We start from the raw sequence: 24,829 nt of genomic DNA on the forward strand, positions 1-24,829 counted from the left end.
ACAAGACCCATATATATGCTGTCTACAAGAGACCCACTTTAGACCTAGGGACACATACAGACTGAAAGTGAGGGGATGGAAAAAGATATTCCATGCAAATGGAAATCAAAAGAAAGCTGGAGTAGCTATACTCATGTCAGATAAAATAGACTTTAAAATAAAGGATGTTACAAGAGACAAGGAAGGACACTACATAATGATCAAGGGATCAATCCAAGAAGAAGATATAACAATTATAAGTATATATGCACCCAACATAGGAGCACCTCAATACATAAGGCAACTGCTAACAGCTATAAAAGAGGAAACTGACAGTAACACAATCATAGTGTGGGACTTTAACACCTCACTTACACCAATGGACAGATCATCCAAAATGAAAATAAATAAGGAAACAGAAGCTTTAAATGACACAATAGGCCAGATAGATTTAATTGATATATATAGGACATTCCATCCAAAAACAGATTACACGTTCTTCTCAAGTGCGCACGTAACATTCTCCAGGATAGATCACATCTTGGGTCACAAATCAAGCCTCAGTAAATTTAAGAAGACTGAAATCATATCAAGCATCTTTTCTGACCACAACGCTATGAGATTAGAAATGAACTACAGGGAAAAAAACGTAAAAAAGACAAACACATGGAGGCTAAACAATACGTTACTAAATAACCAAGAGATCACTGAAGAAATCAAAGAGGAAATAAAAAAATACCTAGAGACAAATGACAATGAAAACACGACGACCCAAAACCTATGGGATGCAGCGAAAGCAGTTCTAAGAGGGAAGTTTATAGCTATACAAGCCTACCTAAAGAAACAAGAAAAATCTCAAGTAAACAATCTAACCCTACACCTAAAGAAACTAGAGAAAGAAGAACAAACAAAACCCAAAGTTAGCAGAAGGAAAGAAATCATAAAGATCAGAGCAGAAATAAATGAAATAGAAACAAAGAAAACAATAGCAAAGATCAATAAAACTAAAAGTTGGTTCTTTGAGAAGATACACAAAATTGATAAGCCATTAGCCAGACTCATCAAGAAAAAGAGGGAGAGGACTCAAATCAATAAAATCAGAAATGAAAAAGGAGAGGTTACAACAGACACCGCAGAAATACAAAGCATCCTAAGAGACTACTACAAGCAACTTTACGCCAATAAAATGGACAACCTGGAAGAAATGGACAAATTCTTAGAAAGGTATAACCTTCCAAGACTGAACCAGGAAGAAACAGAAAATATGAACAGACCAATCACAAGCAATGAAATTGAAACTGTGATTAAAAATCTTCCAACAAACAAAAGTCCAGGACCAGATGGCTTCACAGGTGAATTCTATCAAACATTTAGAGAAGAGCTAACACCTACCCTTCTCAAACTCTTCCAAAAAATTGCAGAGGAAGGAACACTCCCAAACTCATTCTATGAGGCCACCATCACCTTGATACCAAAACCAGACAAAGACACTACAAAAAAAGAATATTACAGACCAATATCACTGATGAATATAGATGCAAAAATCCTCAACAAAATACTAGCAAACAGAATCCAACAACACATTAAAAGGATCATACACCACGATTAAGTGGGATTTATCCCAGGGATGCAAGGATTCTTCAATATACGCAAATCAATCAATGTGATACAGCATATTAACAAATTGAAGAATAAAAACCATATGATCATCTCAATAGATGCAGAAAAAGCTTTTGACAAAATTCAACACCCATTTATGACAAAAACTCTCCAGAAAGTGGGCATAGAGGGAACCTACCTCAACATAATAAAGGCCATATATGACAAACCCACAGCAAACATCATTCTCAATGGTGAAAAACTGAAAGCATTTCCTCTAAGATCAGGAACGAGACAAGGATGTCCACTCTCACCACTATTATTCAACATAGTTCTGGAAGTCCTAGCCACGGCAATCAGAGAAGAAAAAGAAATAAAAGGAATACAAATTGGAAAAGAAGAAGTAAAACTGTCACTGTTTGCGGATGACATGATACTATACATAGAGAATCCTAAAGATGCCACCAGAAAACTGCTAGAGCGAATCAATGAATTTGGTAAAGTTGCAGGATACAAAATTAATGCACAGAAATCTCTTGCATTCCTATACACTAATGATGAAAAATCTGAAAGAGAAATTATGGAAACACTCCCATTTACCATTGCAACAAAAAGAATAAAATACCTAGGAATAAACCTACCTAGGGAGACAAAAGACCTGTATGCAGAAAAGTATAAGACACTGATGAAAGAAATTAAAGATGATACCAACAGATGGAGAGATATACCATGTTCTTGGATTGGAAGAATCAACATTGTGAAAATGAGTATACTACCCAAAGCAATCTACAGATTCAATGCAATCCCTATCAAATTACCAATGGCATTTTTTATGGAACTAGAACAAATCATATTAAAATTTGTATGGCGGCACAAAAGACCCCGAATAGCCAAAGCAGTCTTGAGGGAAAAAAATGGAGCTGGAGGAATCAGACTCCCTGACTTCAGACTATACTACAAAGCTACAGTAATCAAGACAATATGGTACTGGCACAAAAACAGAAACATGGATCAATGGAACAAGATAGAAAGCCCAGAGATTAACCCACGCACCTATGGTCAACTAATCTATGACAAAGGAGGCAAAGATATACAATGGAGAAAAGACAGTCTCTTCAATAAGTGGTGCTGGGAAAACTGGACAGCTACATGTAAAAGGATGAAATTAGAATACTCCCTAACACCATACACAAAAATAAACTCAAAATGGATTAGAGACCTAAATATAAGACTGGACACTATAAAACTCTTAGAGGAAAACATAGCAAGAACACTCTTTGACATAAATCACAGCAAGATCTTTTTTGATCCACCTCCTAGAGTAATGGAAATAAAAACAAAAATAAACAAATGGGACCTAATGAAACTTCAAAGCTTTTGCACAGCAAAGGAAACCATAAACAAGACGAAAAGACAACCCTCAGAATGGGAGAAAATATTTGCAAACGAATCAACGGACAAAGGATTAATCTCCAAAATATATAAACAGCTCATTCAGCTCAATATTAAAGAAACAAACATCCCAATCCAAAAATGGGCAGAAGACCTAAATAGACATTTCTACAAAGAAGACATACAGATGGCCACGAAGTACATGAAAAGATGCTCAACATCACTAATTATTAGAGAAATGCAAATCAAAACTACAATGAGGTATCACCTCACTCCTGTTAGAATGGGCATCATCAGAAAATCTACAAACAACAAATGCTGGAGAGGGTGTGGAGAAAAGGGAACCCTCTTGCACTGTTGGTGGGAATGTAAATTGATACAGCCACTATGGAGAACAATATGGAGGTTCCTTAAAAAACTAAAAATAGAATTACCATATGACCCAGCAATCCCACTACTGGGCATATACCCTGAGAAAACCGTAATTCAAAAAGACACACGCACCCGAATGTTCATTGCAGCACTATTTACAATAGCCAGGTCATGGAAGCAACCTAAATGCCCATCAACAGACGAATGGATAAAGAAGATGTGGTACATATATACAATGGAATATTACTCAGCCATAAAAAGGAACGAAATTGAGTCATTTGTTGAGACGTGGATGGATCTAGAGACTGTCATACAGAGTGAAGTCAGAAAGAGAAAAACAAATATCGTATATTAATGCATGTATGTGGAACCTAGAAAAATGGTACAGATGAGCCGGTTTGCAGGGCAGAAGTTGAGACACAGATGTAGAGAATGGACATATGGACACCAAGGGGGGAAAACCGCGGTGGGGTGGGGATGGTGGTGTGCTGAATTGGGCGATTGGGATTGACATGTATACACTGATGTGTATAAAATTGATACCTAATAAGAACCTGCAGTATAAAAAAACAAACAAACAAAACAACTAATACTAAACTTTCATTGGGTTATTTGTATGGAAATATGTTAATATAAATGTTTCAGACATTACATGAAATTTCTAAAAATATTATATTTGTATTTGTATGGAAATATGTATGGAAATATGTTAATATAAATGTTTCAGACATTACATGAAATTTCTAAAAATCTTATATTTGTATTTGTATGGAAATATGTATGGAAATATATTAATATAAATGTTTCAGACATTAAAAAAAATAATAATAAAAAATAAATTTATTTATTTATTTATTTATTTATTTACTTTTGGCTGCGTTGGGTCTTCGTTGCTGCGCACGGGCTTTCTCTAGTTGCGGCGAGTGGGTACTACTCTTCGTTGTGGTGTGCAGGTTTCTCACTGCGGTGGCTTCTCTTGTTGCAGAGCATGGGCTTTAGGCACGCGGGCTTCAGTACTTGTGGCACACAGGCTCAGTAGTTGTGGCTCGCGGGCTCTAGAGCACAGGCTCAGTAGTTGTGGCTCACAGGCTTAGCTGCTCCGTGGCATGTGGGATCTTCCCAGACCAGGGCTCCAACCCGTGTCCCCTGAATTGGCAGGCAGATTCTTAACCACTGTGCCACCAGGGAAGTCCCTGTATTCATTTTCTGATTCACACAAAATTGTGAAACTTGTTCCCCTATCAATTTTCTTCTCTTTGCCATCATGAACAAAATACGAAAAATTATTAATTCCTAATTCTGTCCAATAAAAGCAAAAAGCAGACAATGAAGATGGTGTCTCCAGTCTCCTTTTACACTTCTTAAAACATGACATAATCCTTTGGACAATGCAATATGAAAACCATAGGATAAGGCAATAGCAAACTAAGGTGCACATGCTAAATCTGGCCCATAACCTATTTTTGTATGACCTAGGATAGGTCATACAATAGTTTTTACATTTTTAAAGGGTTGTTTAAAGAAGAATATGTCACAGAGACCATATGTAGTACACAAAGCCTAGAATATTTACTATCTTAAGCTTTACAAAAATGTTTGCCAACCTCTGCTTCAAGTAATTCCATCATTTTTCCTTTTTCTTATTGTTTCAGCCTTTCTTTTCTTCCATAGTTGAGAATTAATGAGTAACGATGAAATAATTCCTTGGATGAAACAGCAAGATGTTTCAAAATATAGACAAAATAAGATCACTAATATCCTCAAATGCACATTAAATTTATAAAATGGTCCAGTGGACCCATATGGTAACTGCAAGATAGAATGAGTTTAAAAAATATATAAGTAAATGTTTTCTCTGGAAGACCTCTACAGAAGAATAAAACTCATGAAATATCAATCTTTCTAAGAGTTATAAGTGCCCCCAAAAAGAAACCAAAAAACTAAAAGTGAGTCCACTGGTTAAGATACTTTTGGTGTGCACAGCAGCAGGGATGAAGACTAAAGAAAACTGTTATGCCAAAAATAAGCAATTCACTATGAAGTGGCATTTGAACATGACATATGCTAAAAAGCTACAGAAAAACAACCTAATTATGCCTGCTGAAAATCCTCTTAGTATTGAATATAAATATTTAGAAATCATATATATGTGTATATATATATATCCTTAAAACCTCTGCTTTATTTCTATTGATAGCCTGACAAGCCCGAAATTACATTTTTTACTCATGCATACTCTAAGAGCTATGTGACTTCCAAAGGTCTATCAGTAATAAGTATTTTAAACCAGACAAAAATAACTTACCTGACATTGTAATATGTCTAGAATTTGGATGTCTGAAATGTATTTAAACTATCAATATTTACCAAGTATCTGAAGTCCATCACTGTGCTCTATACACTCTAAAGAACACAAGGTAAAAGATACAAACAGTCCCTACTCTCAAGGAGCTTACACTCTAATAAGTCAGTAACAATTACTTAACCTTTCTGAATAGGTTTCATTATCCAGGTGATTTTTTAAGATCCCTCCTAGAGCTGTCTATGATTTTATAAAAATATAATAACCATTCCTTGAGCACCAACTACGTGCCAGGCACTATTATGCATTTTGCATTATCTCTAATGCTCCGCAAAACACATGCACTGTAGGTATTATTATCCCCGTTTTACCTGGATTCTCCTCTAAGGCTTAAAGAACTTGGTCAAGACTACCCAGCTAGTCATGAGTATCACTGGGATTCAAATGGGTCTAGCAAACTCCAAGGTTGATGCTCATTCCCGTCCATTATCCTACCTGTTTACACCAAATTCTGTAGTATGAACTCTTAACTGCTTTTTATTAATTACTTACTTCACAATAAGCCATTCAAGAAAGGAAATCAAGAAACGTCAGGAAGTAAAAGGTTCCCATTCTGGCTCTAGTTCCACCGCATGCAAACAGACTAATAGTAGTATCTTGAGGTGTTGTTTTGTCCTTTCTAATCCCCTTGACAAGCTCAACCCAATCTTAAAATGAAAACTAGAATAAGTTTAAAAGTTTCTTCTTGGCAACTGAGCTAGATGAAATGAGAGACTGTATATGTCATGTGTAGAAGCCAAAGCAATGACATTAAAATATGGCAGCAAGCCCAAAAAGAAAAGAGCAGAACTATAAAGAAGAAAGTTAAGTGATGATTTATAACCAACTCTAATTTTAACATTTCTTAAAAATTCCTTTTTGGTGCTAAGCCTTCTTTTCATAGATATTTTTAATGTCACTGCCATGAAAGACAAAGAAAGGCTGAGCAATGTGTCAGATTAAAGACTAAAGAAGTGTGACAATTAAATGCAATTACAATACTGACTGGACCCTAGATGGAGGGAGCAGGAAACTGCTATAAAAGGCATTATTGGGAAAACTGGCAAAACTTTAATGCAGAATGTATACCAGACAAGGTACTGTATTAATGTTAAATTTGTTGAATTTGATCATTATACTGTGATTATAAAAGAATATCCTTGTTCTAGAAAATATATGCTGATGTATTTAGGAGTAAGGGGGTATGATATCTACAACTTATTCTCAAAAGTTTCAGGGAAAAAAAAATATCCAGAGAATGATAAATAAAGAGTAACAAAATTAATGAATATGGGAGAAGAATATAAAAACTTCTTTACACTATTCTTGTAATTTTTCTCTAATTTTAAAATTATTTCAAAATAAAGTTGCTTTAATTCCCTAGTGCAAAAATTTTTTTTAAGTATCAGAAGTGATACTTTTAGAATTTTATTCCAAACTAACACTACCTCACAGTAGGGCCCTGGCCAAAAAAAACAAAAAACAAAAAAAAGGTAAAACCCCACCATAAGGTGCATAGTTCAGGTGCCTAAAACACAAAATATCAGCCTTTTCTAATAACAAGAGTATTCTACAAAGCTCTACCGCATTCATTACTCTATTTTATTCATATAAATATATAATCCCTCTTTATACCACAGGTGATTTAATCAACTATTTCTTATTCTTCTATTAAGTACAATCACATATTAAAGTGCTAAAGACACAATAAAAAGTATTTAAGTTCCACATAAGTGTTTTTATTATATCTGACCTAATGTCCTACTCCCCCACCTGCTCTTCCAATCTTGGCCTCTTCCGTTTCCCATTCTCCACATAATTCTCCACTGCAGATGTCACTGGAATTCTCCCTGAACTGAGGCATTGAGCCATTTCCTCATTGTATCTTGAAACACTTTAAAATAGTTAACCTACAGAAAAAAGGAAGGTTTTAAGTTGAACTTAAGTACGTGTATGAAAGAATATGTGGATGTGGCTTAAACAAACTCTTCAAATAGGATATGAACTCTACAAATAATTACCTTTGACGGACATATGCATATAAACACGTATAAATATGAATAATATAAATTCTATCAGTTACATATTTTTGGCAAAAGAAACTGCTTCCACCTTCCAAGTTCAGAATTAAAAATGTAAACCTTAATTTAAAAGATACTGTGCTCATGTTAACATTACCTGGCATCTCATTATTCATATATAACAGGTTTTAACAGATGTTTAAGTTGTTATAAGTGAACACCAGCACTCAGCTGACCTACTATGTGAATGCTGAGTTTTTTTGTGCATCTTACAGTTTAATAATGCTACTAAGGCTAGATATCAACTTCAGAACTCAGGTAAGACATTTTAAGAAAAACTTTCCAAAATTACTGTGAAAAAAATTCAAAAAGTACTGTGAGACCTGATAATACTTAATATCATAGAACTAGAAAGAAATACTAAAATTATGTGGAAAATGAGTTTCTAATTCTAATTACAGATACCTTTTGTGTTAATGAGATGGACATACATCAAGATTGGACATACATCAAAAAAGCAGCTTATCTCCCAAAAGACTTCATTAAGAAAATTAAAGTCCACTGAGAAAATTCCCAGTACAAACCATGAAATGTTTCTCTGGATGAGATTAAGTCAAAGCAAAGGTGAGCAAATAATCCTTTTGCCTCTGCTATTCAACTCTGAAGGATGTGAAAATTCTGAACTTTGGGGAAAAAATGTAGAGTATTTATAACAGATCTTTTGGCTTCCTATTATACATATCTGATTCTCTCACATGCTACTAAGAGATGCAATGTTTAACTTCAGTATGGAGATGGTGAGAATGGAGATAAATATTTTTAATTCAAAATAAATCACCAAAATGTGATTTTTGCCCTGAAGTTTTCATTGTCATATTCAGAATTTCACTAAGTGGGCTGACATAGCAAGGAAAAGTGGAGATGACACGCTATAAAAATGACCAAATCCAGGTTCATAGTTGTCAAATACAGATGTTTATTTTGTTAATATTAATTCATGGTACAGTGTAAAAAGTTAACGATTCATTTAATAATCCATAGAGGAACCACTAAAAAAAAAAGCAAAGGTAAAAGTAAAAACCCAATAGAAGAAATAGGGATTTTAAAAATACTCGATCTGGGCTTCCCTGGTGGCGCAGTGGTTGAGAATCTGCCTGCCAATGCAGGGGACACGGGTTCGAGCCCTGGTCTAGGAAGATCCCACATGATGCGGAGCAACTAGGCCCGTGAGCCACAACTACTACTGAGCCTGCGCGTCTGGAGCTTGTTCTCCGCAACAAGAGAGGCTGCGACAGTGAGAGGCCTGCGCACCGTGATGAAGAGTGGCCCCCGCTCGCCGCAACTAGAGAAAGCCCTCGCACAGAAACGAAGACCCAACACAGCCAAAAATAAATATAAATAAATAAAAATTTAAAAAAAAAAAAAAAAGAGTTTCTTGTGATTAAAAAAAAAAAAAATACTCGATCCAAAAGAAGGTGGAAAAAAAAGGAAAAAAAAAAACCCAAGATTAAAAACTTAAACCTAACCATATCAGTAACATTAAACATTAATGGTCTAACCACCTCATTTAAAAGGCAGAGACAGAGGTCAAAAAAAAGGCAGCACCTAACTACACACTGTTTACAAGAGATACATAGATTTATCTCAAAGTAAAAATACAGGAAAAATACAGCATGTGAACACTGGAGAGAAAGAACGCTGGAGAAGCTATATAAATTTTAGACAAAGTAGACTTCAAGACAGAAGCATTACCATAATAAAGGGTATTTCATATTGATGAAAGGGGCAATTCATTTTCAATCTTAGACACTCATAAAACAGAGGAAGAGAGAACAACTGTTATGTTTCTTTTCTTTTTCTTGCCTCACTGCACCCTTACTACTTCTATTCAACATGATGCTCAAAGGTCTGGGCAATGCAATAAGGCAATAAAAAGAAATGAAAGGCATAAAATTTGGCAAAATATTGGAAAGAAAGTCTTTCCAATCTATGAAAGTCTTTTTCATAGATGTTCATCTATATAGAAAATTCTAGGATGCAACTAGAACTATTAATAAGGGAGTTTAGCAAGATATTCAATGTGTACCCTTTCCTTCAACCTCCAGGATACAAAGTCAATATACAAAGATCAATTGTATGACAACACCAAATGCTAGCAAAATATTTAATTTCTCTGACATCCAGTCTCTTGAAAACCAGAAGCTAATAATAAAGATTAAATAGATAATACACATGAAAGCCTAGTACAATGCATTGCATGAGCAGATATTCAATGTTACCCTTTCCTTCATCCTTCAAACATTATAAAATTTTCCTAATTGGCTGCTCTGGCTCTAATCTCAACAAGACTCTCCAATCCATCCTAGACGATGATTTTACTAAAACATCATTTTTTAAAGTATCATTCTCTTGCTCAAACACTTGCCTGCCAGAAAAAAATGTAAACCCCCCATAGCATAACCAGCACACAACAGCTCCACTTTACCTTTAAACCTTACCCCTCGCCCCACACGTCCCAAATAGAAGTCTATCATGCTACCTTTAAAAGTCTCCTCCTCACTGTCGCTTGAAGGTGCAGTGTATACTACTACTTTCATGACTGATGATTTCCAAATGCAATTCCCATCCTCCCACTTCCATCCCATCCAAACCTATTCATACTTCAAGTTCATGCTCCAGTCTAATCTTCTATAGAGCCACTTTCAATTATCTCAGCTCAGTAACCTGCTTCCTTTGAATACTGTCTTGGAGTGATCTTAATATTCACACACAGATACGGAGACCCTGAATGAAAGCAGTCATCAATTTGAAATGTATGTGCTAAGAATGAAGTTGATATACAACAGTCTTTACCTAAGCAAGTACTTTTTTCTTCTGTAACTTGTTTAATGGAAATGTCTACAGTAACTTCTAGTATATTTCCCAAGCATTCACAATGTAAACAGACAACTTAAAAATCATGATATAGCAAAAGACATATAGTTACCCACTTTTTAAAATATAAGTTCCATACAAATTTTAATTTTGTTAATATTCCCTTTTATGTGCTAATTTGAGTTTGCATACAATTTCTGTAAAGCAAAGAATCTCTTTATATAATACTCCCAGTATTTCATGATTTTTACTAAGTTTTTGATTAAATGTCTCTTCCGCACTAAACACCAAGCACAGCATCTAAAAATAAAAATTGCAAGAGACTCATTTAAACTTCCCCAAGTCTCTAACCACCAAACTGTATCTCCTAAGCTTGTGTCTTTTATTTATTTACTTTTTTTTAGGATTTCTAGATCCCATGGAGGGAGGAAGGAAGAAGGGAAGTTTCTTCTTGTTTCTTAACATCAAACCCTCCCTTCTATATTTTCAAGTTTAGTCCTATCCTAATTCTCAACCATCACCCCAGATTGTTCCATCATCAGCCTAAAAGTATATTCATTGTATAACTCCTTTTCAGAACCCAAGAGCTACAAAGAATCTTCTCTCAAACAAAACAAAACTCACAGTAACTTGTTTTAAGATGTCTTACCAACTGCAATTCTCTTAACAGAGCAGTCCCGACCTTCTCTGACCAAAACCTTTCTGTGCAAAATTAAGAAATCTGTTCATCAACCAGCAGAGAACCACAAATACTGCCAAAGTTTAACATGAAATTTGCTTAACTTCAACTAACCTTCTACCCTCCCTACTCCCATAAAATTCTTCTAGATTTCTTACTTAATAAATTCTCAGTTCAATCACAACTGCCTAAAGTTACTTCAGCAAGGCTCTCTTCCACCCTGATGTGCTAGTTAGCTAGGTTTGCTCAATGTAATAAAACTTATAAAGGGCATCTCAAAGGTTCAAAAATATAAATCCATTACAAGTCCACCTATTCTTATATTTCAATAATACAAAATTCCCTAATATGAGTAAAAAGTCTAATCTTTTCTGTATAAATTAAGAATTCTAATACTTTAAACATCCGAAAAGCGCATTTTCCAAACACACTAGGAAAGAACCACCCAAAACATTTTAACAGCATTTTATAATTTGTTTAATGTTGATAATCAGTAAGTCTCTAAATATTTTAAGCTGTTTTTCCTTTAATAAAGCATTGTGCTTTATTCATTAAAAATACTGCCTTGAAATTTCATTTTGTTTTCATAGATAAAGCTATCAAAAGCCATGTTATAGGGCTTCCCTGGTGGTGCAGTGGTTGAGAATCTGCCTGCCAATGCAGGGGACACGGGTTCGAGCCCTGGTCTAGGAAGATCCCACATGCTACGGAGCAACTAGGCCCGTGAGCCACAACTACTACTGAGCCTGCGCGTCTGGAGCTCCTTCTCTGCAACAAGAGAGGCAGCGACAGTGAGAGGCCCGCGCACCACGATGAAGAGTGGCCCCCTGCTCGCTGCAACTAGAGAAAGCCCTTGCACAGAAACGAAGACCCAACACAGCCAAAAATTAATTAATTAATTTTAAAAAACATCCATGTTATAATGGGAATGATGAGAAATAATTTATTTTTTAAAAGGCAGGAGAATAAAAGAATTACTTTTATCATAATGGAAATAAATCCATTTTCCTATAATGGATTAAGTATTACTCTGGGACTGGATTTTGGACTGTTTTAGCTAACTCCACAACAGAAAATATGTCACTGAGTAATTATTACTGTTAAAGTTTTGGTTAGAGCAACTGTATTAACTCAGTTTTGATTGCTGAATTTTCTCCAGATTGGATGAGATAACACAATCAGGAAATGTCTGGGTTTTTTTTTTGTTTGTTTGTTTTTTTCTGTTTTGGCTAGACAGCTCTTCCTATGGTGTTCTAACATACATCCCCTATCTTTGTGTGTTTGTTCATATTGTGCATAGTTTTCCTTCTCCCTAAAATGGTCTGATTCTTCTCTATGAGGCATCTGAGATTACTTCACCTCTTCTTTTACTTTTACATCTCTTAATCAGATAGACTGTGCTAAATCATCATGAATGTAACTTGTATGTCACATTGTAATTTTTTTTAATGTGTTTGTCTTTTGTTCCTTATTTCAGATAATAAGTTCCTTAAGGGCAAAGAACATATCTTCAATTAGTATTAATTTTTGTGACCTTTTTACCATTGTTTCTCAGAATTTTTCACAGTAGGACAGGGATTTCTTCCTTCTTGCTCTCCACCATCCTTTAGGGCACTGTCTTTGTTTCCCAGCATAGCAGAAAGAGAAGAAATCACAGAAGAGTGCACAGTCTCGGTGTTTTAAGGCCCAGATCAGGGAGTGGAACACAATGCAGGCACTCACACTTCATTGGTGAGAACTTAGTCACATAATTACAACCAACTGAAAGGGAGACTGAGAAATGTAGGATGTAGCTGGGTAGCCATAGGTCCAGCCACAACTGTATTTTGGTGGGTGACTAGGACTCTCCACCACAGGTATGTTGATAGAACTTAATGTATCTGGTGATCAGTTTATAACTGCTATAAAAGAATTTATTAGTTCTTTGTCATCGATGCTAGAATTTCTGTAATCAGGTAAAATTCTTACTCATAGTTTTCCCAAATGGTATGTTCCCATTTTTTTTTTCACACACACACACACTGTATTTTATTTTTACAAGAGGTAAATAGACTGACACCAAGCATTGTACATGGATGACCACAACAAAAGCAACAATGATTGCAATTACCAAACATGAAACACACTCATACTATGTCATAATATTGACATTCAGTCCAGTAATCCTCCACTGTAACAGCTCCTTTACTTTGCAGTGAAAATTGATTTGTATGTTCTTTGCCTCTGAGCCCTTGTGGGATTTTTTTGTGTGTCTGAGTTTTTATGATCTCAGAATGTTATGCCCACTGCCCCCAACCTTTTGGGTGTCACAAGAGAAAAGGGAAAAGACAGCCAAAGGCAGTGCAAAAATGACAGAAGAAAGCACTTTTCACTATTTCCAAGGCATCTCCTTCAGGGAATATAGTGATGATCATAAATGAAAAAGAGATGTTGCACCCCTTTCCCAACTCAAAATGTTGGCAAAGCTAGAGCAAAGAGAAGAGAAGGTAAGGTAAGGTAAGGACAATTAAATTGACAATTTAATTAGTATGTCTCCAAAAACAACCAGTGGGTCCTGGTATACTAGATGGTGGCCAATATTAACCTTAATCAATGCATATGAGTCTGGATACAAAATAAGCCTGCACTTTCCAACTATGCAAAGGTTAATAGTTGGCTGGCTACTAGCCTATTGCTACACAAACAAAACCCACCACTTTATGTTTAAGGCATTGCTATCATGTTCCAAAGGTTCCTCACACACAAACCAAAAATCTCTCTCTCTTGTCCCAAGTTAGTTGCTCCTCCGCCTGTATCGCTTATTACTATTAATATCTACCAGTATCCATTTAATTTTCTAGCATGCTTTCCAACTAGTAATTTGTTTAAAAAACTGTATAACAGTATCTATTTCTATTTCTCTTCCCTTTTTAAATCAATATATATTCATATAAACATCTATATAAATATTCATTTATGTACTTTATGTTTTACTTTAAAATGGAGTACTTTGAGAGCTCCCAAGTGAGTATCAAGTGAATGTATTTGATGATGAATGCAGAAAAATATGTCATTACTTCCTCTTTTTAACAAATGGTGTTGGAACAGTTTGATATCCACTTGCAAAAAAAAAAAATTCAAACTTCAATCCATACCTTGCACTAAATACGAAAATTCATTCAAATTGGATCCCAGATACAAATGTAAAGTCTAAAACTAAAAACATCTAGGAGAACACTTTTGTAACCTTGGGTAAGGCAAAGATTTCTTAGATGCACCACTAAAAGCACAATCCAGAGAAGAACAAACTGAAAAACTGAACTTCACCGAAATTAAAAACATGCTCTAAGTAAATCAACTATACTTCAATAAAATAATTTTTAAAAAGATGCAAGGGAACAAATCAATAAACAAGATGTCTGCAAAAAGACAAAACAAAAAAACACACAAAAACATATGCTCTATAAAAGACACCATAAAGAGAAAAGACAATCCAAAAACTAGAAAAACATGTCAAATCACATATCTTATAAATAACTTGTATCAAGAATATATAGAGAACTCTCAAAACTCAGTAAGAGGGGACTTCCCTGGTGGCACAGTGGTTAAGAATCTGCCTGCCAATGCAGGGAACATGGGTTCGATCCCTGGTCCAGGAAGATCCCACATGCCATGGAGCAACTGAGCCCATGAGCCACTACTACCGAGCCTGTGCGCTAGAACCCGTGAGCCACAACTACTAAAGCCCGTGTGCCATGGAGCCCATGTACTGCAACTACTGAAGCCCACGTGCTCTAGGGCCCGTGTGCCACAACTACTGGGCCCACACACTGCAACTACTGAAGCCCACATGCTCTAGGGCCCACGTGCTGCAACTACTGAGCCCGCAGGCCTAGAGCCCATGCTCCACAATGAGAAGCCACCACAATGAGAAGCTCGTGCACCACAACGAAGAGTAGCCCCGGCTTGCAGCAACTAGACAAAGCCCGCGAGCAGCAACGAAGACCCAGCGCAGCCAAAAAAATAAAATAAAATAAAATAAACTCAATAAGAAAACAACGCAATTTTTAAAAAAAGGCAAAAGATTTGAATAAACACTTCACCAAGGAAGATACAGAGAAAGCAAATAAGTACTTCAAAAAATGCTCAGTATCATTAGTCATTAGGGAAATGCAAATTTAAAACCTAATGGGATACCACTATACATCTATTAGAACACGTAAAACTGACCATGCGTTGACAAGGACAGGGAGGAAGTGGAACTTTCATATACTGCAGATTGAAATGTAAAATGGAACCACCATGTTGCAAAATAGTTTGGCAGTTTCTTAAAGAGTTTAACACAGAAGTACCATTATGATCCAGCCATTCCACTCTCAAATATTTATCTAAGAGAAATGAAACCATATGTCCATACAGACTTATACACAAATGTTCATAGCGGCTTTATTTTTATGAGCCAAAAACTGAAACAATCCAAATGTCCATCAACAGGTGAATGGATACACAAATGGTAGTATACCACACAACTACCCAGAAATAAATAGGAATGAATTACTATTGTAGTGAGTCATACTACAACATGGATGACTGTAAAAGTAATCATGCTGAGTGAAAGAAAACCCTAGAAAATGCAAACTATTTTATAGTGACAGAAAGCAGATCAGTAGTTTCCTGGGGTGGAGGAGGAGATAGGAGAGGGGATTACAAAGGAGCACTAGGAAACTTTTAGGGATGATGGATATGTTCATTATCTTGATTGCGGTAATGGTTTTACAGGTGTATACATATATCAAAAATTACCAAACTGTATACTTTAAATATATGCAAATTACTGTATGTAAATTATAACTCAATAAAGCTATTAAAATTGTTAGTCACAAAAAAAACTTAATTTTCCCTGTTCTTTGAGGGATTTCTTTAGAAAGAATAAAAGTCATGAAATATCAATATCTGCCTAAAAGAGAAACTGAAAAATTAAAATTAGGTCCAATGGATCCTGATGATACACAAATGGTTAGAACACATCAAATATAAATAAATACACACACACACATCAATGATATCATAATTCTTTAAAAAAAAACTTATTACTTCCAGAGTACGTTAGGGTATCAACTCATTTTTTGAACACTGATATATTAATAATCAAGCATTTATCCTGCCTTAAAATGACACTACCCATAGCAAGTGTCTCTTTACAGCTAATAAATGACAATTAGAATATTATCATTTTGAATTAGCTAATCTAAGCATTGCATATAAATGGCTGCTAATTTCCCAAAGAGATAACTATATATGTGTGTGTGTGTGTATACATATATATAAAATACACTTCCTGATCAAAGAACACACCATTGCCTATAATAAACTTGCCAAAAAAATTTTAAAATGCATTTGAATGAAATCTGATCAAACCTCTAAATCCAGATAATTTACTGGAAATAGAGACAGAATACATTAAATGTTTGATTTTTATAAAAAATACTTGAGAGATCTATCAACCAATTAATTGCAATGTAGGGACTTTACTATTCAGATGCTGACTGAAAATATTTTAAAACTTTAAAATATATAAACACAAGACTTCTGAGACCATTGGAAATCTGAACACTGATTAAATGTTCAATCCAATATTAAGAAATTATTTGTTTTTAAGTGTTCAGGTGTACAACAAAGTGATTCAGTTATGAGTTGGTCATTTTTGAAGCTGCATGATGACTAGAGAAGGGTTCAATATTCCATTTGGTCTGCTTTTGTACATTTTGAATTTTCTATAATGAAGTTTTTAAAAATAAAGATACCTTATTAAATTCACTTTGTAACTTGTATACATACAAAGATATAAAAATCCAAAATAAATAAAACTGGCTTAGGCCAAATTTCCTCTTTCATATTGCCCTTGTCCTTTTTGATAAGGAGGTTATATTAGCTTCAAAATCTAAACTTAGGGTAACTTTGCCTCTTTTCCTATTCTCTGACACTTTATATGAGATATGAACAATCTGTTTCATAAAGGTATAGTGGAACTTTGTAAACCATCTGGGTCTAATAGTTGCATGTGAAAGGGAGAGGTTTTTTTTTTTTTTTAATTGGAGTAAAACTGCTTTACAATGTTGTGTTTGTTTCTGCTGTACAATGAAGTGAATCAGCTATATGTATATGTATATCTCCTCCCTCTTGGACCTCCCTCCCAACCCCCCCAATCCCACCCATCTAGGTCATCACAGAGCACCACGCTGAGCTCCCTGAGCTATACAGCAGGTTCCCACTAGCTACCTATTTTACACATGGTAGTGTATTTATGTCAAACCTAATCTCCCAATTCGTCCCACTCTCCCCTTCCCCCACTGTGTCCACATGTCCATTCTCTACGTCTACGTCTCTATTCCTACCCTACAAATAGTTTCATCTGTACCGTTTTTCTAGATTCCACATATATGCGTTAATATATGATATTTGTTTTTCTCTTTCCAGCTTACCTCACTCTATATGACAGACTCTAGGTCCATTCACATCGGGAGAGGTATATTTTTAATTACTCATTTTAATTTCTTTATTGATATTGTATCTATTCATGATTTAAAGTTATTTGAGTCAGTTTTCTTTAGTACATTTTTCTAGAAAATAACCAATTTCATCAGTTCCTTTGTTGTTCTCAAATGTATTGGCATAAAATTTCTTGTAAATTTTACTTAGTCTCTACTACAGTTATAGTTATGTCTCCATTTTCACATTTTCAATAACATTGTCTTCTTTTTCCTAAATACATCTTTTCAATAGCTCATCATTTTATTAGTCTTTTCAAAGAATCAGATTTTTATTTCATTAAGGCCCTCTATCATTTCTTTGCTTTCTGTCACTAATTTCTATTCTTCGCATTACCATTTTTTCATCTACTCTCTTTGCATTGCTATGTTCAATACTTAGCCCACTCATTTCAATCTCTTTTCATATACACACATTTAAGCCTAAGAGTTAATCTCTTTAGTACTACCTTACCTGCATTCAAAAGGTTTGATATGTGATGTTTTATTTTGCTTTGGTTTCTGTGGAAGTTTAATTTCCATGGTCATTTCTTCTATGACCCATTAGTTAAAATATTTTTGAATTTCTAAACATGGCAATGTTTAATCTTTTGATTTGTAATTACACTGCATTGTGGGTTGCATACTGATAATCTCCCATTTGCTACAGCTTGCTTCATGACTTGGCATGTGGTCAAATTTCATAAATGTTCTGTGTACTTAAAAAGTGTGTATGATCTAATTATTAGTTTCAGGGTTCTATAGTGTCCATTAGCTCAAGTTTGTTAATTCTTTATTCAAATTTTCCTTCTTTACTAGTATTTTATTTACTTGATGTATTAATTATCAAGAGGTATATTAAAATATTGATTGTAAGGTTGTCCACTTATCATTGTAAAGTCAATTTTTTTTTATATTTGAAGTTATGTTTTATATACACACCAATTCATGACATTCACTTTTTCCTAGAAATATTTAAGTCTTCCTAGTGAATTACTTCATTCCTAGTGAATGAACCTCTTAATCCCTGATAATGCTTTTGTCTTAGTCCCATTTTTCTAAAACACACCTATAACAGCTTTTTGGGGGGTTCCTTGTGTTAGAATATTTTAGACATGTTACTGATAAACATCACTATAATTATTAGTTTGCTGCCTTTAAAAAAAAATCCCATCCTGGAGTCTCCATGCTTTCTCTGGTAAGTTTAGTCTGTTTAGATTTATTTTGATAACTGATATATGTAAAATTATTTCTACCATCTCATTTTGTTTTTCACATACCATGTATTTTTCCCTCTTTTTCTTTTTTTTAAGTTTTCCTTAAAATTTTAACAGGATTACTTGAAAGTAGAATCAATTTTATTACTCTTTCTAAACCACAGGACCTCAGAAAGCTTACTCAGATCACTACCCCTACTATCATATGCACTGTTTTCCAGTACAGTATTTAATTCTTGTGCATTTATTTGTTGTATTGTTTTATGTAATCAGGTTGTCCTGATTTGTCTATATGTTTACCAATTTGTTTGCTAACTTTGAGTCTTGCATACCCTTCTACATTCAGGGATTCAGTTCCTTCCTATTAAAGTACAACTACCTTCAGTAGTTCTTTCAGTAATGGTCTATTAGTAGTAAACTCTACATCTCCACATGAAAACACATTTATTTCTTCTTCACTTTACAATGATAGCTTTGAGGGTTATTTTATTTTTCCTTGGCACTTTGAAGATACTCATCTATTGACTTTTGACCTCTATTCATGCTGTTCATAAATCTGCTAAACTGACTCATTGCTGGTCAGTTATTAATGACTTGTCTTCTCTCTCTGGTTCCTTTATTACTTTCTCTTTATATTTAACTTCACTAAAGTGTATTGAGTTGTCCACATTTTTTTTCTACTTATTTTTTCTATTTTTAGGTGCAGCTACAGAAAAGAGAAAAAGTGATTTGATAATGACTCTTTTCTTAATTCTCCCAAAGACTATTCAGAACTAATACCATGCTATACGTACAGGAAGTAATAATTCATTACATACAGTGGATGCCCTAGGACAATGATTCTCAAACTTTAGAAGGCAACAAAAACACCTAGGGAACCTATTTAAATACTTGGACTCCATCCAAGTTTTCTGATTCAGTAGGTCTGGGGTCCTACCACAAATGTGCATTTCTAACAAGTTTCCAGGTAATGCTGATGCTGCTGGTCAGAGACCCATGCTTTAAGAACCACTGCCTTAGGGATTAGGGATAATTATCTCAGGGAACCCCCACTGAGAAGGACTGTAAGAATCTGTCCTGGTTCTTAAATCTAGAGATTAGTATTTATCATCAATCTAAACAATTTTTAGCTTTAAATATTACTCTTTCCCATTTCTTCTTGTAGAATTCCAACTACATAAATAACAGCAGCTAACAGCTCATCATCTGGCCAGAACTGCTCCAGTTCATTCTTCACAGTCCTCAGGATAAAAATTAAATTTGATCATGTCATTCCCTTACTTGAAATTGTTCACTGGCTCCTCTATACCTACAGGGACAGTTCTTTATGGGGAGGGACACATGGATGGGCTTCAGAGTACATGCAAATTTTTTAGTATTTACACTATGCTTATATAACACATACTTTTTTTGACACTATCAAATAGGTCTGTGATCGAAGCATGTTAAAAATTGCTAGCCTATTAAATTCAAATGAGTCAGTGTGATACATAAGCTTTTCAGCTTTTCATGATCCGTGACTGCCTATCCTATACACCATACCTTGTGCCATTCTGAGCATACCACGATGTCAAACTTTCATCATTATACCCATATTACCTCTACCTAGAAAAGAATGCCCAATAGGCCTCTCAGAGGCCTGACAAACTCCTACTTATCTTCTCAAAAGGTCCAATATCATATCCTCCCAGAAATTTTCCCCAACCTACTTAAGAGTTAATTGTCCCTTACCTATTCTCTCTCAGCACTTTGTACAAACATCCACAATTACTTCTCACCCTTCTAAATATTGGTCCATAAAACTATCTTCCTTTGTAAGAATATGAGTGATCTCAGGCAAGAACTTAATCATTATAGTGATACCAAAATATTTGTTAAATATATAAACATGTTACCTAAATATAACTTTGCCTTGGACTTTACAGACTATTTCCAGGAGAATACATATTTATAATCTAAGACTTTTCATGTCTGTTTTTATCTAGACTTTCAAAGGAAACAGATATTCAATGGGAGTAAATGCTACCTAGTTTCATTCTCAATTTCTAAACAAAATACCTCAAGCATCAAAGCAAGGATTGTCCCTGTAAGATCTAACACCTGCAATGTCAATACAACCAACAGAAGAACACTGAAGGGGTAATCAAATCTAAGAGCTCAAAAAAATCTTCGTAGAAAAAATGGACTCTCATTGTATTTCCTATACAAGTCTACTTGGTTTATCTGTTTATTTAAACACTGATGTGCATATTACAAATTATGAGACGATTCCTCTCATTTTTATTAAAACACCCACTAATTCAGAAAAATCCCTTTACAAAGGTATATAGCATACAAAGAAAACCACAGTGAGTGGTTCTCTCCAGAGGCAGAGGATGGATGGGAGTGTGAGTGTGAGGTCTCTTCACTTACCATTTTTCAAATGTGTCAGTACCATCTGATTTTTTTTTTTTCCAGCCGTGCCATGCTCACAGCATGCAGGATCTTAGTTCCCTGACCAGGGATGGAACCTGTGCCCTCTGCAGTGGAAGCACGGAATCTTAACTACTGGACTGCCAGGGAAGTCCCTGATTTTTTTTTTTTAAATAATGTTACATATTACTTCAGCAATCAGAAGATATAATGAAAAGTAAAAAAAGCCACATTCTATGTTATGCTATTTAAGAAAAAAGTTTAATTATGAAACTATTTTAATATATTATTCTTACCAGATTTAAGACCTGAAATTTTGAAGATGGCACTTGGTTTCCCATTTGTGACAAATCCTAGGAGTTGCCATACCGGCATTCCATTTGAATCAGGATAGGAAAAGTAGACAGATCCTCCCATTCCCTCAGGAAATGGGACTGTTCCCAGCATAAAAACCACAACATGGTTGATATTTTCATAATCAGGCAAGTCAAAAACAAACTTATCCTCTGCCACTTGCTGTGCAGCTGTTTGCACCTAGAATATAAGAAACTCGCCTTAGTTCAATAGTTTGATAAGTTTCTATAGCCCTTTTAGTATTGCTGTAAGCTCTGTTACCAAATATAGTCAATTATAGTCATTATATCAAGTATAACATTGGATCAATCTGATACTCTAATTACGGAATTACCAAAAACACCAAAAAGAGTGCTTATTTTAATAGAAAAATCTAAAAATATACATTTAGCCTTAAAATGATTTAATGAATGTAATCTTTCAAAAACATAACTAAATTATTTCAGAAGTGCCCTGAAAGGATTTTACTTACATAAATAAATCACTACAGCTTCAGAATGTTATAAAAATGAAAGGCTGTTCAAAACACCATGCCACCAAAGCTTTATCTTCTAGTTTGAAGGTAAAGAACCTCGGGTAATAAAAATGGGTAAGCAATTCAGAAGTTATTACAGTCAATCCTCATTATTTGAAGATTCATAATTTGTCATTTTGCCTACTCACTGAAATATATTTGTAATCCCCAAATTATTAAACCCTCCGGTTTAAATACAGAGAATAAAACAAAGGAAGAAAGAACATAAATATAAACCAAAATGCCTATATTAGTATTAAATTCAATTTTACCAGTTTTTGGCATGCATAATCTTAAAAGGCACATAAAATCATGGTATCTACAAGTCTTGAAATAATCATCAGGCAAAATAAATATTTCTTAAATGTCAACTCTGTCAAAGACACCAGACATTCTGTTAATCTGTATTAGGACAGACTAATCCTCGACCTTAGGAAAAAGGGTACATCTTTTACTGAGCCCATAACTTTAGATTAGGTGAATTTTTCTAGTAAAAGAATAATGTAGTTAAACGTTGAGGCATCGCTAGGTCTATTTGCCCTTCATTTTGATTAACAAGTTCAAATACTCCAGAATTAAAAAGTCAAACACCATCAAAGAAAATCTTGTCATTAAGGAACCCCTACTGGATATCCACTACGTAGGTTAGGTGTTAGGTAAACAGACACAGGCATTGCTGTAACTAAATTACTTGCAAAGTAGTTGACAACACAGATTCCATAGGGCCTTCCTATTCTTTAGAAAAACACACACATTTTAAATGTTATTCGTTAACGAAATTCGTCCCACACTCAATCCCAGGCTGGTCCTTTCATTCTTCCTATCCGGAGCAGGAGTAATACAAAGTTATCCCACCAGTATTATCAATTACCACCATCACCAAAAGGGGCCTCCCAGTCATTCAAGGGACAGACAATAAATCTGAGGATAGCCATCTCCAATTTATCTCTGTGGTTCCTTAGAACTGTGTACACACTATATTATCAAAAATGGATGAAAAAATTCAACAAAGGGGCTGCAACATTTAATAAAGCAGGGAGAAAAAAAATAAAGAGAAAGAATTCTAGGTGAAAGGAATCAGGTCTGAAATGGATTTCTGAGTGGCTTCTACGGAGGCAAGCAAGATTCACCCTCCAGACTCTTCTGGAACAATCCCAGGTACTTAACTCATTTACCTAACAATTCATCAAGGAAGGTAATCTCTTTTTACCAATAAGGAAATTCGCTGCTCACCTCCTTCTGGGGTCATCTCATGCTTTAAGTTTCAGGCGTTTCTATCAGCCAATTTCCAATTACGTTAAGCATATTTTTATTAGGGCCCTTCCAAAAGGACCCAGCAGTTATACTTTGCCCGAGTACCTTCATCTTCGACAAACAGGACGCTACAGACTAGATTCAAACACCACATTTACCTCGAACTCACTTTATGAGCTCAGGCGAGTATTTCTACTGCCAACTGAGCTTAAGCTCCTCAACTGCAAAATGAGAATGAGAACCACCATCTCACAAGTTACGGTTAAGTTTGCAGGGCCAAATAAGCGCTACATAGATGGCTGAGATGACTAGGAATAGACAAAAGGCGTGCATTGCCTAAGATAATGCACACTCGATAAATGGAAGCTAATGGTGTGACTGCTACTCTGAAAAGCGCTGGGGGGAAAGCAGAGCGAACATCCCAGCGTCCCACTCCCCACCCTCAAACTCTCAGCAGTCAACTAGACGTGAGGGGGTTTCCCCGCATCCCGCGCACCAACGCACCCTCCCCTTCCCGGGCCCTCGCCCTCGGGGTCCTGCCCCCTTCCTGAGACCACCCGGCCCCATCCTCACCAGCCTCCCCGCCACCAAGCAGCCAAACATGGCGGCGGCGGCTCCGCTCAGCCGGCAGGGACCCGAAGCCGGGGACTGGAAGTCCTGGGGCTACTGCCCTAGTCGAGCCCAAGAACCTTCCAGAACGTGACGGGGGGTGCCTACCCCTCCGCTACATAGCGACTAGGCCAGCGGCAGAAACGCCTTCTGCCCCCGCAACCTCTGACCTCTCTTTCCTAACCAGAACGCCTCTCAGGCGACGACTAGTTCCGGGGCTCACACCGCGCCGCCCTTACGAAACGGGAAAGGCGGGCCAGATCCCGTATAAAACTACAAGTCCCAGAAGGACCTGCGCCGGTTTCCGGTAAGGGAGCGCGGAGGATTTGCCTGTTGGGATTGGTAGTCCGTATCCCAAATTTACGAATCCAGAACCGGGAGGAAACGTTTCTCACGTTTGTCTAACATTTTAGAGATTACAGTGCGCTTTTACAGTCATTTTGCTAGATCCTTACAAAAACCCTAGGAGGTAGGTATTATTATCTGCATTTTGTAGGCGAGAAAATTGCCCAGAGTGACCAGCCCCAAATCTTTACACAGCACTCAGGAATGGGGCTTGAATCCAAACCCTGATTCAAATCCAGGGTTCTTTCTGCTACACAGTAGCTGAAAAGTACTGATTTTTAATCAGCTGTTTTGTACTTAATGACAACTTTATTGTAGTTCTTTCCAGCCTCACTCCTCCATTAATTTGCCGAAAACAAAC

General features: G+C 35.7%; 1 protein-coding gene across 2 annotated transcripts in view; it reads right to left on the reverse strand.

Moving 5' to 3' along the window:
• The window catches only part of HIKESHI (heat shock protein nuclear import factor hikeshi), a 39,416-nt gene extending 15,083 nt beyond the window's left edge, over window positions 1-24,333 (reverse strand). Inside the window, exons 1-2 of one of the 2 annotated variants that reach the window (XM_068555064.1) lie at window positions 24,088-24,333; window positions 21,689-21,926 (exon numbers count right to left, since the gene is read on the reverse strand). In XM_068555064.1, the coding sequence (XP_068411165.1) occupies window positions 21,689-21,926; window positions 24,088-24,117 (268 nt within the window). In that variant the 5' untranslated portion in view covers window positions 24,118-24,333. Of the gene's footprint in view, window positions 1-21,688; window positions 21,927-22,218; window positions 22,318-24,087 lie in introns of those variants that run through there. The other variant, XM_068555065.1, reaches the window with a different exon arrangement.
• Window positions 24,334-24,829: the final 496 nt, after the last annotated feature.

This window comes from Eschrichtius robustus, chromosome 11 (genome assembly GCF_028021215.1).
Source record: "Eschrichtius robustus isolate mEscRob2 chromosome 11, mEscRob2.pri, whole genome shotgun sequence".
NCBI lineage: Eukaryota > Metazoa > Chordata > Mammalia > Artiodactyla > Eschrichtiidae > Eschrichtius > Eschrichtius robustus.